The sequence below is a fragment of the Ailuropoda melanoleuca genome, chromosome 14 (genome assembly GCF_002007445.2).
Source record: "Ailuropoda melanoleuca isolate Jingjing chromosome 14, ASM200744v2, whole genome shotgun sequence".
Classification (NCBI taxonomy): Eukaryota; Metazoa; Chordata; class Mammalia; order Carnivora; family Ursidae; genus Ailuropoda; species Ailuropoda melanoleuca.
In genome coordinates, this window is record NC_048231.1 from 82,820,532 (window position 1) to 82,838,734 (window position 18,203).

The 18,203-nt window shown below is 41.2% G+C and overlaps 1 protein-coding gene across 4 annotated transcripts in view; it reads right to left on the reverse strand.

The window, feature by feature from the left end:
• Positions 1 to 320: 320 nt before the first annotated feature.
• Positions 321 to 18,203, reverse strand: part of CFAP53 (cilia and flagella associated protein 53) — a 37,453-nt gene continuing 19,570 nt past the window's right edge. For 3 of the 4 annotated variants that reach the window (XM_002930112.4, XM_034643276.1, XM_019792945.2), the window contains 4 exons: positions 10,654 to 10,872; positions 6,122 to 6,338; positions 3,680 to 3,782; positions 321 to 718 (listed from right to left, as the gene is read on the reverse strand). In XM_002930112.4, coding sequence (XP_002930158.2) covers positions 490 to 718; positions 3,680 to 3,782; positions 6,122 to 6,338; positions 10,654 to 10,872 — 768 coding nt within the window. In that variant the 3' untranslated portion in view covers positions 321 to 489. The remainder of the gene's footprint in view (positions 719 to 3,679; positions 3,783 to 6,121; positions 6,339 to 10,653; positions 10,873 to 18,203) is intronic. The other variant, XM_019792944.2, reaches the window with a different exon arrangement.

The following is an 18,203-nucleotide window of genomic DNA, read 5'->3' on the forward strand; positions in this document are numbered from 1 at the left end:
CAGGACATAAGCTCCACAAAAGCAAGGGGTTTACTCTGTTCTTGCTAAAGTCACATGCAAGGTAAATATCTGTGTAATATTAATTAAGTGGGCTAATGAAAGTGGCTGTTAGGCCCAGCTCTGCCCTATTGATATGGCGAATTATGTATATGAGACAAGGCAATTATGTACATGAGAGAAAGGAAAGAGGAAATGGGCATTTGAGCGGATGAGGTGGGAAGAAAGTGTAGTTATTAACAAATGAAAAAGAAAGGGAGGTGTGGGGGTAAGTCAGGAAAATAACTGTGTGATGAAATAAATCATTCAGATTTGTAAGACTATAAAGTCTAAAAAAAGGCACTAAGTTTAATTTGAAGGAATAACATTACATAAAATTACGCAAACTCAGAGAAATAAAGCAAGTTTATCCATGAGTTGAAAGGAACAGAGCAGCATATTGTAGTTAAAAACATTAAAAGACTGAGAAAAAATATATTCACGTTGATGAAACTATGTTGGAAGCTTATCAGGGCATGCCCTCCGCATGGGATGAATGTTTTGGGGCAGCACCTGATGGAAGGACAGAATCTCCCTGATCTTGTCCTGGCAAATCTTGTTTGCTGCTACTCCTGCTTCAAACTCTCGGCGTTCCTCTTCCTTCTGAGCTTCCCGGGCCTGCTGCTGGTAGGACATTTGCATCTGAAGTTGCTTCCTGTATTCCTGGGCCACACTGGAACGCCTAAGGTATTAGAAATGTCAAAGCACGAAATTGTAAAAGCAAGCATTTGGATTCATTTAGGGTATTATAATTAAAATGTAACTTTTGAAGTCAAATTAAAATTCCCATTAAAATCGGGGTGAGATGGGAAAAAATAGATGGAAAATTCAATAATGTGTTTATTACACAATAATAATTAAGATAAGCAGAATAAATATTGATTTTAGGGAGGGAATGCTTCTGGCCCACTCAGAATATTTCCTGCTATCAGGAGTGAGTCCTTGGCCTCTCTCCATCCCCTCTCCCACTCTTCTCCGAGGAAGAAGTGACTTTTCTACAGGTCCAGCCGGGAACAGGCTAGTCTGCTGGTTTTCCACTCTGCTCTCTATCCCAGGGCCACACTCCTACTGGAGAGAGTAGGAATGGGCTGGCACCGCTCTGGCCTGGCTGGGTGAGTGTGCCTCACTCTGTCTCCTCCATACATAAGCCACATTTTAAACATATAAACCACATTTTAAATTTTATAGTGTGATTTTTTTTTAACTGTGGTAAAAAACACATAATATAAAATTGACCACTTAACGATTTTTAAGTGTATAGTTCAGTAGTGTTCAGTACATTCACATTGTTATGAATCAGTTCTCGGGGACGTTTTCATCTTGCAAACTTGACACGCTACACCCACTGAACAATAATTTCCTTTTCGCCCTCCCCCCAGCCTCTGGCAACCACCATTTTATTTGCTGTGTCTATGCATTTGACTACTCTAGGGATCTCATATAAGAGAAATCATATGGCACTTGTCTTTTTGTGACTGGCTTATTTCACTTAGCAAAATGTCCTCAAGGTTCATGCATGAGGTGGCATCTGACAGGATTTCCTTCCTTTTTAAGGCTAAATAATATTCCGTTGTGTGTATATATCACATTTGGTTTATCCATTCATGTGTTAATGGACATGTGCGTTATTTCCACCTCCTGGCTACTGTGAATAGTGCTGCTATGGACATGGCTGTGTAAATATCCCTTCAACGTCCCGCTTCCAATTATTTTGGATATATACCCAGAAGTGGGGTGGTTGGATCACATGGTAGTTCTATTTTTAACTTCCTCAGAAGGAAACTTCTGAGGAAACCTCTGAGGAAACTTCATACCGCTCTCCACAGTGGTCATGCCATTTTCTAAGCCACATTTTTAAATATCAGCTTTCATCAGAAAAGAAAGCATGCACATGCCTCTGTGGCAGATTCCATTTTCCAAAGATGGTCACGGTAGCATCTCCTCTCCCATACGCTCTTCTGCAATGTGAACCTCTATTCCCCTTATCAAGAGGTGGAGCTTCTGTCTCCATTCCCCTGATTCTGGATAGGCCCGTGGACTATTTGTATGACCAACAGAATATGACAAAAGTGATGCTATGCCAGTCCTACGGGCAGCCCTTCATGGCCTGGCAGCTTCCCCTTCCTGTCTGTTGGAACTCTCCCTGTCAGAACCAGCCAGCACACTGCGAGAAGCCCCAGCACATGCAGAGGCCACACGAAGGTGTTATGGGTGGTAACACCAGACGAGTCCCCCAGCTGCAGTCAGCACACACTGCCAGCTATCTGATTAAGTATCGTAGGTGTCCGGGGCAGTTGAGCCCTCAGATAAATGTAGCCCTGGCTAACATCTGACATGAGCCACATGAGGGACCCCAAGGAAGAACCACCCAAGTGAGCCTTGTCAACCAGAGAATCATGAGAGAATCAGAACTCACTTGAAGGCACAATCATAGGGTATTCTGTTATGCACCAACAGGTAGCTATGATACCTTCCACACAGACTTGCTTTTCTTCTCTCTCAGTTGATTCAGAAGCTGGGCAGGGAAGCATGTTGCTATTTTCAAGTCCCCCTCACATCTCCAACAACGAACTTTTCAGAAGTGAGAAGGAAAGACCTCCAGAGCAGAGGCAGTAGCAGAAGTCAGCACTATTACTAGTGCTCCTAAACTAAACCCTACTCTTTAGGATGAAAAGAGCTAATTTCTATGTACCCAGTATGTGTAAGGCATGGGACAGGACAAATGCACCGGAAAGGAGACCAGCAATTAGAGGAGCCAAGTCGTTTTCCTCCACCACACTGATCATCTGAATTGGGTATCTTGGTCATCGGTGCAAAAGGAGCGCTATGGTCCAAGAAATGCTGCAGGGAGGCAGGCATCTGCCTGTTCGGTCCACTGGACCTGGTGGTGGCGATCAGAGGGGCATTGTCAGAGGAAGGCAGTGGTATTTCCCAAAGCACCTAGAACATTCCAGTTTTCCAGCCCAGTGAGGCTACAAAAATTCTCCTGAGGACATTTTGCATGGACTCCTATCCTCAGAAGCCATTTCTGCCACTCCAACTAATCGAGCCACACTGTGTTTCAGGGTTTATTTCATGGGAAAGAACAGTCTTGTTATTTCATTAGGATTTCATGTTGGAGCCTATTTTTTAAATTTCTTTTTTTAAGATTTTATTTATTTATTTGACAGAGAGAGAGAGACAGCCAGCAAGAGAGAAAACACAAGCAGGGGGAGTGGGAGAGGAAGAAGCAGGCTCCCAGCAGAGCAGGGAGCCCGATGCGGGGCTTGATCCCAGGACCCCGGGATCCTGCCCTGAGCTGAAGGCAGATGCTTAACGACTGAGCCACCCAGGTGCCCCTGGAGCCTATTTTTTAAAAACGGTTTCTAACTTATTTTATTTTTTAAGGTATTCGTTCAGTTTAATACCTAATGTCTATAATCACAATGTACACAACAGCAATAAAATTTAATTTTACCAAGATGTTTGGTGCTTATTTTTATATGGAATTTTGTATTGACTGACTGGAGCTTTTAGGACAAATGTAATACTGACATAAAAAAATGTCAATACTGCACGAGTGATGGCACATTGTCCTCTCTCTACATTAAAAATCTTCCCCTTTTTAAGGCAGTAAACAATAATAAAGAAAACAAAATCATACCTTGCAAAATTCTCCTTCTCTTCACGGTTAAGCTCTTTAAGACCTTCATTTATGCGTTCCTGTTCCATAGTATGCTCTTCCTGTTCTTTTGCCTTTCGTTGCACTTAAGACAAAAGTAATTTTTGATAAGAAAAATTTTCTTAGACAAAAAAAATTTCTTCAGACAAAACTTGCTGGCATCCCTCTGGGCATCAATGCCATCCTGTCTTTAGAGAGGCAGAGCCTACAATCACTGAACTGAATCTTAGGTCAACAGGGTAGAAGTAGTCCTCTCCATCAAGGGAAGGAGAGGGTTAGGTTTGATGTGTGTGATCTATACAGATTTTTTTTCTTAACCATTTTTCATTGAAAATCTATGGCCAGCCTTTTTCAAACCAGGTTACCACTATTAGAACACTTCTCAACTTTCTCTTCTTGAGGACAAACAGTTCTGTTGTCATTTATGTTAATAAAAGAGTTTATGACAAAGTTCATGTTGGAAAAGGCCTGAGTTTATAATATTATAAAGGCATTTATAAATTAAGTTTTAAAAACATAAGCATCCAGTAAGGGTGAAAATATGACAAAGAAAACAGAGTCCACAAAAGAATAAATACAACTGGGAAATACACATCTGAAATGTACATATCTTTGTCCCCAAATACATTTATAGGAACTTTTCTTAAATAATCATATATGAGCCAAGAAGAACTACGTACAGAGATAGTAACCTGCAATTCTAAAATAGTAGTAAAAAGATTCATGATAATCTGAAAATCCATCAGTTGTGTTAAGGTAAAATAAATTATGGTCCATTTTTATGATGGATTTCTAGGCAGCATTACGAATTCTATAATTGAAGAAAAATGTCTTAGAAAAATGCTTATGGTAAGTGACAAAGGCAGGCTGTCAAACAATATATTCAACGTAAATTCCAATTTACTATATACACAGTAAAAATACTGGAAGGAAATACACGAAGTTGTGAATAGTAGCTCTTCCTGGGTGGTAGAATTATAGTCGATTTTGTTTCTTTGTTTAAAAATGGCCCCAAATACTTAAATTTTCCATGTTGTCTCAATATATTTTAAAACATTTATCACGGGTAAATACAGAAATCTTTTAGTTTATCAGCTTTGTTCTCATATTCTTATAACCCCACCCAATACGGGCTTAACAATTTTCAACAGCTGTTATACATTCCTGGAGTAGAGAATCAATGAGCTTTCTCTTGCAAAGACAACTAGTGTGAAGTCTAATGGTACCCAAATTGGTACCCATTGGTACCCATTTACCAATGGGTCCATCTACTGCCTCTCCTGTTCACTGGGCTGAACTTGGAACAGTGGAAATCTGAAGGTGGCAGTTCACGTTCTCAACAAATATTTCCTTTTCTGACCAAGTACTGTTTGGAGCTGAGGGAATACAAAGGTGTGCTAAGACAGGGATGTGAGCAAGCCACAGTGAGAGCCCCAGAAAGAGGATTTATTATGAATAAGGGGACATATTTAAGGAATGAGGCATCTGAGCTGGCCTTGAAGGATTCGCCAGGATTTCTCAAGATCAAAAGCATCATAAGCAAGGGTGCCTGGGTGGCTCAATTGGTTAAGCATCTGTCTTTGGCTCTGGTCCTAATCTCTAGGTCCTGGGGTTGAGCCCCATGCTGTTGGGCTTCCTGCTGGGCCAGCAGTCTGCTTCTCCTTCTCCCTCTGCCCCTCCCTTCATTCCTGTTCTCTCTCGTGCACTCTCTCTCAAATAAATAAATAAAATCTTTTTTTTAATAGCTTTTTTTTTGGTAAAGAATTTATTTTTATTTATTTGACAGAGAGAGACAGTGAGAGAGGGAACACAAGCAAAGGGAGTGGGAGAGGGAGAAGCAGGTTTCCCGCCGAGCAGGGAGCCCGATGTGGGGCTTGATCCCAGGACTCTGGGATCATGATCTGAGCTGAAGGCAGACGCTTAATGGCTGAGCCACCCAGGTACCCCAATAAATAAAATCTTAAAAAAAAAAAAAAAGCATCACAAGCAGAGAAAACTACCCAAGTAAAGGTATGGAGGTATGGAGACACCTACGGAAAGAAAAGAGGGACAGATAAAAGGCAGGAGGGGTGTATGCACTGTGTCCTACCTTTTTACTTTCCTTTATAGTCACTGAGGTGCACAGACCATTCAATGGACATACTGTTCCTTTAACCTTCAGAACATCTCTCACATGACTGCTCAGAATCTGCTAGGATGTAAAACTCTTCATATGTCTATACTCCATGTATTAAATTAAAACTCTTCATATGTCTATACTCCATGTATTAAATTAGGTAAGTTCTACAAGGCAGGGGTCTTGCCTTAATCCTTTTTACATCCCTCATATCATTTTACACATAATACCTACTTAATAAATGTTTTGGTTGCTACTTAAGTTGAATTAAGGCCCAACTACAATATTATTATAATTCACGTCCTTACATTTTTCCTGAACTTGAAGTTTTCTTGTACACATGACCTCATTCACAAGTTGTCTCCTTGCCTCCTTTTCAAGTCTCAGCTCCTTGTCCATCTCAGCAAACTTCTTTTCCTTCTCTGCCTCTAATATTCTGTCTAGTTCTTTCTCCTGGGCTCTCTCCTCCTCACGCAGCTGCGCCACATACTGACGATATATCTCTTGTTCTCTTGCCATGTCTTCCTACATAACAGAAGAATTACCTCATGTTGTTAAACTTGTAGGTGATAATGGTACAGAGGATAAGTTTTAAAACAACCATTTACAGCTACAATCCCATTTTTTTAGAACTACATACCGACACATTTATAGATGAAACACTCTGTCTAGGATTTAGTTCAAAATATTCACGAGTGGTGGAAGGGGACGGGTGGGGCACCCATGCAATACGGAATGACCATTAGTCCGTGGTTGCTGGAGCTGAGTGACGGATGTATGGGTTTTATTGCGCTATTCTTTGTACTTGTGCTTTATAATACATTTTTTAATAAGTTACTTCAAACACTTTCCCAAAGTGTTTTTCAAAGCAGTTCCCAGATAATTTTCAATTATACAGCTTTATCTTCATTTATTTTCAGTTAGGTAGGTTATGAAATTGTAACCTGATAAACAAAATAAGTCATTACTACTACGATAGCACTGTTCCTGACTAGAAGATGGTCACTTGGTACTTTGATTACAGACATTCTCAGCCTTAGCTATACTTTGGAATTGCGTGGGAGCTTTTTAAAGTACCAAGGGCTGAATCTCACCCTGAGACTCCGATCTAATGAACAGCGTTTAAGTTCCCCAAGTTATTTTAATGTGCAGCTAAGACTGTGAACTGGGCTTTGCAATGCTGGCATTTCTAGTTCGCTTCTCTGTTGTTCATAGCATTATACTTGTGCCATTCCATCCAATCTCTGTTCTGACCTCTTTTGAGAATACCATAGATCTGGGGGAGGACTGGCAAGGTCTGAACTGTACCCTCGGTATGACCTGCATTCATAGTCTCATACTTGGGAACAAATTTAACAAAAGAAGGGTAAAACTTATACTCTGAAAACTAAGAAACTGAAAAAATAAGTGGAAAGACATCTTACATTCATGGATCAGAATGCAATACCATTAAAATGGCAACTGTCTATATTTGGTCTACAGATTCAAAACAATCCCTATCAAAATCCCAAAGGGTTTCTATGCAGAAATCGACAAGCTGATTCTAAATTCATATGGAAATGCAAGAGAGCCAGAAAACCCAAAACAATTTGAAAAAGAACAAAGTTGGAGGATCCACAGTTCCTGATTTCAAATTTACTGCAGAGATACAGTGATCAAAACATATGGATATGTGCTACTGGCATAAGGATGGACACATAGATTAATGGAATAGAACTGAGAGCCCAGAGATAAACCCTCACATTCACCATCAATTGATTTTGACAAGTGTACCAAGACAATTCTATAGGGGAAGAAGAGTCTCTTCAACAAATGGTGCTGGGACGGCTGGAGAGCTACATGCAAAAGAATGAAGTCGGACCTCTACCTCACACCATACACAAAATTTAACTCAAAATGTGGGGCGCCTGGGTGGCACAGCGGTTAAGCGTCTGCCTTCGGCTCAGGGCGTGATCCCGGCGTTGTGGGATCGCGCCCCACATCAGGCTCCTTTGCTGTGAGCCTGCTTCTTCCTCTCCCACTCCCCCTGCTTGTGTTCCCTCTCTCGCTGGCTGTCTCTATCTCTGTCGAATAAATAAATAAAATCTTTAAAAAAAAAATTTAACTCAAAATGGATCAAAGGCCTAAATGTGAGAACTAAACCTATAAAACTTTAAGAAGAAAACATAGGACCCCAACGTCTTAACCTTGGGGTAGAACAGATTTTTAGATATAACACTAAAAGCACAAGCAACAAAACAGAGATAAATAGGACTTCGTCAAAATTAAAACTTTTGCACTTTAAGGGATACAATTAAGAAAGTGAAAAGACAACCCAAGGATGAAAAAAAAATTTACACACAATTTATGTGTAAGGGAATTGTACCTAGAACATATAAAGAACTATTACAACTCAATAATAAAGACAAATAGCCCAATTAAAAATTGGAAAAATTATTGGAATAGATTTCTTGAAATTTCAAATAGGTTCAAATAGATTTCCCCAAGGAAGATATACAGATGGTAATTAGCACAGAAAAAGAAGCTCAACATCATTAGTCATTAGGGAATGCAAATCAAAACCTCAATAACAGATCACTTCAGACACACTAAGATGGTTAAAATAAAAAAGTCAAACAATAACAAGTGTTAACAAGCATGTGCAGAAATCAAAACCTGCGTACACTGCTAGTGAGAATATAAAATGGTGAAGCCACTTTGGAAAACAATTAGGCAAGTACTCAAAAACTTAAAGTTACCTTAGGACTCATTAATTCTACTCCTAGGTATATGCCAAGAGAAACAAAAACCTATGTCCAAACAAAAGTTTACACAAGAATATTCACAGTAACATTATTTATAATAGCCAAAAAATTCAAACAAATTAAATATCCACAGACTGACAATGAAACGTGGTACATCCATACAACGGAGAAGTATCCAAGCCCTAACCCACCTTGCAGAGCAACCTTCCCACCTCCTGGTCGTGGAGCTCCCATGCTAAATCTGGCAGGAAGCAATGTCTGAGACATTTCAAATAACAGGGGGCCATGTATTGGCAGCTCCACCAATTGGGGATGCCCAATGATCTTATATTGGGACAACCCCGAAGTGAGCTCCTCTCTTTAAAATAAGCGATAACCTCACTCCAGAGCCCAATCTTAATGTCTCAGAGGCCTTCAGAGAGTCCCAAGGCTCTCTCTCTCCCAAACAACTTCCCTAACCTGCTGGCTTGCCAGTCTCCCAGAGAATTACCCTAGGGATTTGGCAGTTCCTCAGAGCTTGTCCCACCTGCACAATTGTCCATTTACAACTCTGGTGGCCCACTGGGAGAAAGGCAATCACCAAACATTCCTGGCTCTATTAGACACAGAAGCCCAAGTCACAGTGATTCTAAACTCAGTCGTGGACACCACACATTCCTTTGCAGGGTGCATCCCGGCCAATCCAGCAGAGCTCACTGAGATCTGCTCAGCTAGCAGTGGAGTCCGTACTTGTAGTTCCACCCTGAGCCAAAGCCTCTAGAATGTACAGTTGACCCTGAACACATGGAAATGCAAAATAGTAGTCACTTTGGAAGACAATTTAGCAGTTTCTTAGAAAACTAAACATGCTCTTACCATATGACCCAGCAACTACACTCCTTGGTATTTATCCAAATGATCCGAAAACGCCACACAGAAGCCTGCACACAAATGTGTACAGCAGCTTTAGTCATTATCACTAAAACTGGAAGCAACCCAGGATATCCTTCAGTAGGTGACTAGATAGCCTGTGGTCCATCCGCACAATGGAATGTTACTCAGAGTGAAAAGGAAATGAGCTGTAGAGCCAGGAAAGGCATGGAGGCAACTTAAATGCACAGTACTTGGTGAAATAAGTGAATCTAAAAAGGCATCATACTGTGTGATTCCAACTTCATGACATCCTAGAAAAGGTGAAACTGTGCAGACAGTAAAAAGATGAGTAGCTTCTAAGGGTTTGGAGTCAGGGGAGAGGAATGAACAGGGAAGCACAGAGGATTTTAGCCTAGTGAAATTACTCTGTATGATACTTTCATGGTGGCTACATGTCATCTTATATTTGTTCAAACCCACAGAAGATACAACACCAAGGTTAAACCTTTATGTAAACTACGGACTTTGGGTGATAATGATGTACTGATGTAGGTTCATCAATGGTAACAAATGTCCCACTCTGATTGGGGGATGTCTGTAGTGAGGGACACTATGTCACACGTATGGGCAGGGAGTACATAGGAAATCTCTGTATCTTCCGTTCAATTTTGCTCTGAACCTAGAACTGCTCTAAAAAATAAGGTTTATCTTTAAAAAGGAACAAAAAAAAATAGTACCTATAAGAAAAGCACAATGCCCTCAAGAGTTCAATACAAATTTCAAAAGAACAGACCACTGAATACATACTGGAATGCTTTTCTCTACTCTCTGCCTGACAAAACTTTACATATCTTTCGAAGTCCAACTCGAATACCACTTTCTCAGTGATGTCTTCCCCAGCCTCCTGGCATACTCAGTCACTCACTTCCTTCACTCCCATCCTGCTATTACAGTGCCAACTCCACGTTATAGGAGTGCTCCAAATTCAGTGGGCATCAGAATCCCCTGGGGGAGCTTGCTAAAACAGATTTCTTGCCCCTCTCAAGATTTCAATTTGGAGACTCTGACTCTGGAGACTACGAATTTCTAACATCCTCCCAGATGCTGCTGATGCTGCCGGTTCGTGGACCACACTTCAGAGTAGCACAATATGGTTCATTCTGCAGGCGGCTGGCTCCGGTAAGACTGAAAGCTGAGCAAGCTACCTCAGCCAGCACACAGTAGGCACTGAATAAACATCTTACTCTTTTCTGCTTTTTTTTATCAGCCTCTTCCTGTAAGTCTTGAAGGGCCCTTTGCACAAGCTTCATGTTCAAGTCCTGTTCTTCTCTGTATTCCTGCTGAATATGTTCTATTTTCTCCTCAAGGGCTTTTTGCAAAGCAGCCCTAATTTCCTGTTTGGTCTTCTGTTTCTTCAGCTTATCCTGTTCGTTCTCAAGTTTCACCTGTGCTTTGTCATTTTCCTAAGGTAAAACAATAATGAAGATTATATATCAGGATATTTGGATGAAACATACAAGGTAATGCATTTCACTTAAGAGACTGAGAATCAAGGGTTTCTTGGAGATACACACACCTGAATTTAGAGGGACTGTAAGATAGAAAACTTGCCTTTTCATTGCTGAGTCAGCAATAGCACTTTGTGCTGTGTATGATTATGAAATAATAATGGTTGTGGAGTTCAAAATGCAGAAAAGTATAGAGAGAAATCACTTTTAATCCTAATACTCAACACCCACTACCACACTCAACAGTTCAGTGTATTGGCCTTCCATACTTTCCTCTTCTGTGTACACCTGCAAATCTAGATATGGACACATTATTAAGCAGCAACAGGAGCCCCAAACTGGAAATGTGCCATCAGCTACATATACAAAATTAAATTGTATGCATTTTGTTCTTTAAGAGTACTCCCCCATTCCTCTCATTTTCTTATCTTTCTGACCCTCCAGGCTGGCTTAATTGCCTGGCCAATCAAGCAGTTTTAACTGGGGCACCAATGTTGTCGGGCATTGTGGGTTTGCTAGAAAATCTGGGTATGGTATAAACTGCAGCATTTGTCCTCCTGCCAGAGGCAGATGAGCAGTCCTGGAGGGATAAGTACTTGCCCAGCTGGGACAAGAGATGATGTGGCAATAGTGAGGATGGTAAACAATTCCCAATGTGCTTTAACAGAGACTCGCAACAGCCACAGTCACCATGATCACTGGTTTGTGAGAAGACAGTTATATGCTAGATCTTATTTATGTCATAAATAGTAAATCCTGAATTGTGAGGGTCAAAAGAAAATGGGAAAACCCTCTGCTACATCTAAGGAAAAGCAATGGCTATAAAAAATGAAAGCCAGTAGAACAGCAGGCCACATTTTTTTTTAAAGTAAGGCTGACTGCACCAGGAGGAAACAATCAACAAAATCCCCACTATGAGACATGGGGGAGATGGGATAGGACAGGGGAGAAGTGTTCGAGATTTAGAGACCTAAAAGCAGCTCATCATGTCTTGGTTTCTCCAGGGTAGTTCTGATTGTGCACCTGTTGTGCTGACGTAATGAATTTCTTGCATCCCCTTTGACCTCAATTGTACCCTGGTTTGAGTAAGAAACAGTCCCTCTTTCTAAAGAGACTATAAAAACCATGTTTGGATTCTGATTTAAATATCAAGTAATTCAGACAATGATGGAAATTTGATGCTGATTTTAGATGATAAAAAGGAATCACAGTTATCGGAAGATAAACGGAAGGGGGAGGGAGCTGCCGCGCTCGGGAGCCGGGAAGCGGTAGCCACCTGCACTGGGGAGTGGGCCGGACTCGCGAACCCGGCAACCGAGAGAGAGAGAGAGCAGACTGAGACCGTGAGCCTGGGAATCTGCGTGCGTCCAGATTGAAAACCGGACTGAAACCAGGAGCTCGGGAGCGTGTGCCCAACCAGACTGAAAACCGGCACTCCAGAGTGTGCGCGAACCACACTGAAACAGAGAGCTTGGGAGCGCACGCGGAACCAGAGGCAGCTGGCAGTGTTAGAAGCACAAAGGACAGAGATGTGCGGGCCCTGGAAGTGAGGGCTGGGACGCCGGGTGTGGGGCGCACAACCCAGGACGCTGCAGGGTTTTTAGCAGCACCAACAGAAACAGAGTTAAAGAGGCCAAGAGAGCTCAGTGGAGAGAGGACTGCGATCTCTCTGTTCTGGAGACAGAGGCTGGGATTCGGCCACTGCTGCTCTGACTCTCAGAAGAGCCGCAGAAAACCGCCAGGGAAAGCCGCCAGAGAACAAAAGCCCGGAAATACCAGCTCACATTGTGCCCATCCCCATCCCCCCTTGCAGGGGACGGGGCGACTCTACCCAAACAGGGTTGCCTGAGTATCAACGCAGCAGGCCCCTCCCCCAGAAGGCAGGCTGAAAAATAAAGAAGCCCACATGCCTAAGGTCCCTATAAAACAAGTGCACACTGCCTGGGTCCTGGTCAATAATTTGGGCTCTGGGCAACCCTGCAACCTCTCCTCATCAGAATGACAAGAAGGAGAAATCCTCCCCAGCAAAAAAAGATAATGAGTCTGTGGCCTCTGCCACAGAACTGATGGATATGGATATAACCAAATTGTCAGAAATGGAGTTCAGAGAAACAAAGGTCAAGATGATGTGTAGACTTGAAAAAAATATTAACAAAAATATTAACAAGAATATAGAATCTCTAAGGGCGGAAATGAGAGCGAGTCTGGCAGAAATTTAAAATGCTCTGAATCAAATGCAGTCAAAACTAGATGCTCTGACGGCCAGGGTAAATGAGGCAGAAGAACGATTCAGTGAATTGTAGGATGGGTTAGTAGAAGAGAAAGCTAAAATAGAAACTGGGCTCAAAAATTCCAATCTCAAGAATGTAGGTTACGGGAGATTACTGATTCAATGAAACGTTCCAATGTCAGAATCATGGGCATCCCCGAGGGGGTGGAGAAAGAGAAGTCTAGAAGAGATATTTGAACAAATTGCAGCTGAAAACTTCCCTATTCTAGCAAAGGAAACAAACATTTGGGTCCAAGAGGCAGAGAGGACCCCTCCCAAGCTCAACCACGACAAACCTTCGCCACATCACGTCACAGTGCAATTCGCAAATATTAGATCCAAGGATACAGTATTGAAAGCGGCTAGGGCAAAGAAATTTCTCACGTACAAAGGCAAAAATATCAGGATTACATCAGACCTGTCTACACAGACCTGGAATGAGAGAAAGGGTTGGGGGGGCATTTTTAAAGCTCTTTCAGAGAAAAACATGCAGCCAAGGATCCTTTATCCAGCAAGGCTGTCATTCAGAATTGATGGAGAAATAAAGGACCTTCCAGAATCGACACTGACCAATTTCGTAACCATGAAACCAGCCCTACAGGAGATATTAAGGGGGGTTCTATAAAAGTAAAAAGGCCCCAAGAGTGATACAGAACAGAAAGTTACAATCTATAGAAACAAAGACTTTACAGGCAACATGACATCATTAAAATCATATCTCTCAATAATCACTCTCAATGTGAATGGCCTAAAAGCTCCCATAAAATGCCACAGGGTTGCAGGCTGGATAAAAAGACATGACCCATCCATTTGCTGTCTACNTTCTATTCAAATGCCCATGGAACATTCTCAAGAATAGATCATGCTCTGGGACACAAAACAGGTCTCAGCCAATACCAAAAGATTGAAATTATCCCCTGCATATTCTCAGACCACAACGCTCTGAAATTGGAACTCAACCACAAGGAAAAACCTGGAAGAATGTGTTCCCTCTCTCGCTGGCTGTCTCTATCTCTGTCGAATAAATAAATAAAATCTTTTAAAAAAAATCAATTTAAACAATTTATGGAGACCAACGNTTCTATTCAAATGCCCATGGAACATTCTCAAGAATAGATCATGCTCTGGGACACAAAACAGGTCTCAGCCAATACCAAAAGATTGAAATTATCCCCTGCATATTCTCAGACCACAACGCTCTGAAATTGGAACTCAACCACAAGGAAAAACCTGGAAGAAACTCAAACACTTGGAGGCTAAGAACCATCCTGCTCAAGAATGACTCGATAAACCAGGAAATCAAAAAACAAATTAAACAATTTATGGAGACCAACGAGAATGAATACACAACGGTCCAAAACCTATGGGATACTGCAAAGGCAGTCCTAAGGGGGAAATACATAGCCATCCAAGCCTCACTCAAAAGAATAGAAAAATCTAAAATGCAGTTTCTATATTCTCACCTCAAGAAACTGGAACAGCAACAGAGGGACAGGCCTAACCCACTGACAAGGAAGGAGTTGACCAAGATTAGAGCAGAAATCAATGAATTAGAAACCAGGAGCACAGTAGAGCAGATCAACAGAACTAGAAGCTGGTTCTTTGAAAGAATAAAGATCGATAAGCCAATGGCAAGACAACTTGTCCAAAAACAAAGAGAAAGGACTGAGATTATTAAAATTATGACTGAAAAGGGAGAGGTCACGACCAGCACCATTGAAATTGCAAGGATTATTAGAAACTTTTATCAACAGCTATATGCCAATAAATTAAACAACCTGGAAGAAATGGATGCCTTCCTGGAAACCTATAAACTACCAAGACTGAAACAGGGAGAAATTGATTTTTTAAACAGACCGATTAATTATGAAGAGATTGAAGCAGTGGTAAACAACCTTCCAAATAATAAAACTCCAGGCCCAGACGGTTTTCCTGGGGAATTCTACCAAACATTCAAAGAAGAAATAATACCTATTCTCCTAAAGCTATTTCAAAAAATAGAAACAGAAGGAAAGCTACCAAACTCATTCTATGAGGCTAATATTACCTTGATCCCCAAACCAGGCAAAGACCCCCTCAAAAAGGAGAATTACAGACCGATTTCTCTAATGAATATGGATGCCAAAATCCTCAACAAGATCCTTGCTAATAGAATNGCTAATAGGATCCAACACTACATTAAAAGGATTATCCATCATGACCAAGTGGGATTCATCCCTGGGATGCAAGGATGGTTCAACACTCACAAATCTATCAGTGTGATAGATCACATCAACAAGAAAAGAGTCAAGAACCATATGAACCTCTCAACAGATTCAGAAAAAGCATTTGACAAAATACTGCATCCTTTCCTGATTAAAACCCTTCAGAGTGTAGGGAGAGAGGGTACATTCCTCAATTACATAAAAGCCATCTATGAAAAGCCTACTGCAAGCATTATTCTCAATGGGGAAAAGCTGGAAGCCTTTCCCTTAAGATCAGGAACACGACAAGGATGCCCACTCTCGCCACTATTATTCAACATAGTACTAGAAGTCCTTGCAACAGCAATCAGAAGACAAAAAGGGATCAAAGGTATCCAAATCGGCAAAGAAGAAGTCAAACTGTCTCTCTTTGCAGATGACATGATACTCTATATGGAAAACCCAAAGGAATCCACTCCCAAACTATTAGAAGTTATAGAACAATTCAGTAAGGTGGCAGGATACAAAATCAATGCCCAGAAATCAGTTGCATTTCTATACACGAATAACGAGACTGAAGAAAAGAAAGAGAAATTAGGGAATCCATCCCATTTAAAATAGCACCAAAAATCATACGTTATCTCGGAATTAACCAGAGACGTAAAGGATCTATGTTCTAGAAACTACAAATCACTCTCNTAGATCACTTTTGAAAGATATTGAGGAAGACATAAAAAGATGGAAAAATATTCCATGCTCATGGATTGGAAGAATTAACATAGTTAAAATGTCCATACTACCCAGAGCAATCTACACTTTCAATGCTATCCCGATCAAAATACCGAGGACATTTTTCAAAGAACTGGAACAAATAGTCCTTAAATTTGTATGGAACCAGAAAAGGCCCCGAATCTCCAAGGAACTGTTGAAAAGGAAAAACAAAGCTGGGGGCATCACAATGCCGGATTTCGAGCTGTACTACAAAGCTGTGATCACAAAGACAGCATGGTACTGGCACAAAAACAGACACATCGACCAATGGAACAGAATAGAGAACCCAGAAATGGACCCTCGGCTCTTTGGGCAACTAATCTTTGATAAAGCAGGAAAAAACATCCGGTGGAAAAAAGACAGTCTCTTCAATAAATGGTGCTGGGAAAATTGGACAGCTACATGCAAAAGAATGAAACTTGACCACTCTCTCACACCATACACAAAGATAAACTCCAAATGGATGAAAGACCTCGATGTGAGACAGGAATCCATCAAAGTCCTAGAGGAGAACATAGGCAGCAACCTCTTTGACATTGGCCACAGCAACTTTTTTCATGACACACCTCCAAAGGCAAGAGAAATAAAAGATAAAATGAACTTATGGGACTTTATCAGGATAAAGAGCTTCTGCACAGCCAAGGAAACAGTCAAAAAAACTAAGAGACAGCCCACGGAATGGGAGAATATATTTGCAAAGGACACCACAGATAAAGGACTGGTATCCAAGATCTACAAAGAACTTCTCAAACTCAATACACGAGAAACAAATAAACAAATCATAAAATGGGCAGAAGATATGAACAGACACTTCCAATGAAGACATACAAATGGCTAACAGACACACGAAAAAATGTTCAAAATCATTAGCCATCAGGGAAATTCAAATCAAAACCACCTTGAGATACCACCTTATGCCAGTTAGAATGGCAAAAATTGACAAGGCAGGAAACAACAATTGTTGGAGAGGATGTGGAGAAAGGGGATCCCTCCTACATTGTTGGTGGGAATGCAAGTTGGAACAGCCACTCTGGAAAACAGTGTGGAGGTCCCTTAAAAAGTTAAAAATTGAGCTACCCTATGATCCAGCCATTGTACTACTGGGTATTTACCCCAAAGATACAGACATAGTGAAGAGAAGGGCCATATGCACCCCAATGTTCATAGCAGCATTGACCACAATAGCCAAATCGTGGAAGGAACCGAGATGCCTTTCAACAGATGACTGGATTAAGAAGATGTGGTCCATATATACAATGGAATATTACTCAGCCATCAAAAAGAACAATTTCTCAACATTTGCTGCAACATGGACGGGACTGGAGGAGATAATGCTAAGAAAGTAAGTCAAGCAGAGAAAGACAATTATCATATGGAACTCATTTATGGAACATAAGAAGTAGGAAGATCAGTAGGAGAAGAAAGAGAAGAAGAAAGGGGGGTGGTAAACAGAAGGGGGAATTAACCATGAGAGACTATGGACTCTGGGAAACAAACTGAGGGCATCAGAGGGGAGGGGGGTGGGGGAATGGGATAGACCGTTGATGGGTAGTAAGGAGGGCACGTATCGTGGTGCACTGGGTGTTATACGCAAGTAATGAATCGTGGAACTTTACATCAAAAACTAGGGGTGTACTGTATGGTGACTAACATAATATAATAACAAGTATTATTTTAAAAAAAAGTAATCACAGTTAATTTTTTTTTAGGTCTGATATTGGCATCCGTAAGAAAGCGTCCTCAATCGTGTTGTTGAGATGCATAGTTGACATGTATTTAAGGGGGAAATGACATGTCTGGGATTGATGTTTTATTTGTTTTATTTTTTTTTAAAGATTTTATTTATTTATTTGAGAGAGAGAATGAGAGAGAGGGAGAGTACGGTGAGGGGTCAGAGGGAGAAGCAGACTCCCCACTGAGCCCAACATGGGACTCCGGGATCATGACCTGAGCTGAAGGCAGTCTAACCAAGTGAGCCACCCAGGCACCCCTGGGGTTGATGTTTTAGAACATAAAAATGAAGTGGGGTTGGGGGGAGGTAGAGGAAACCAATATGGCAAAAT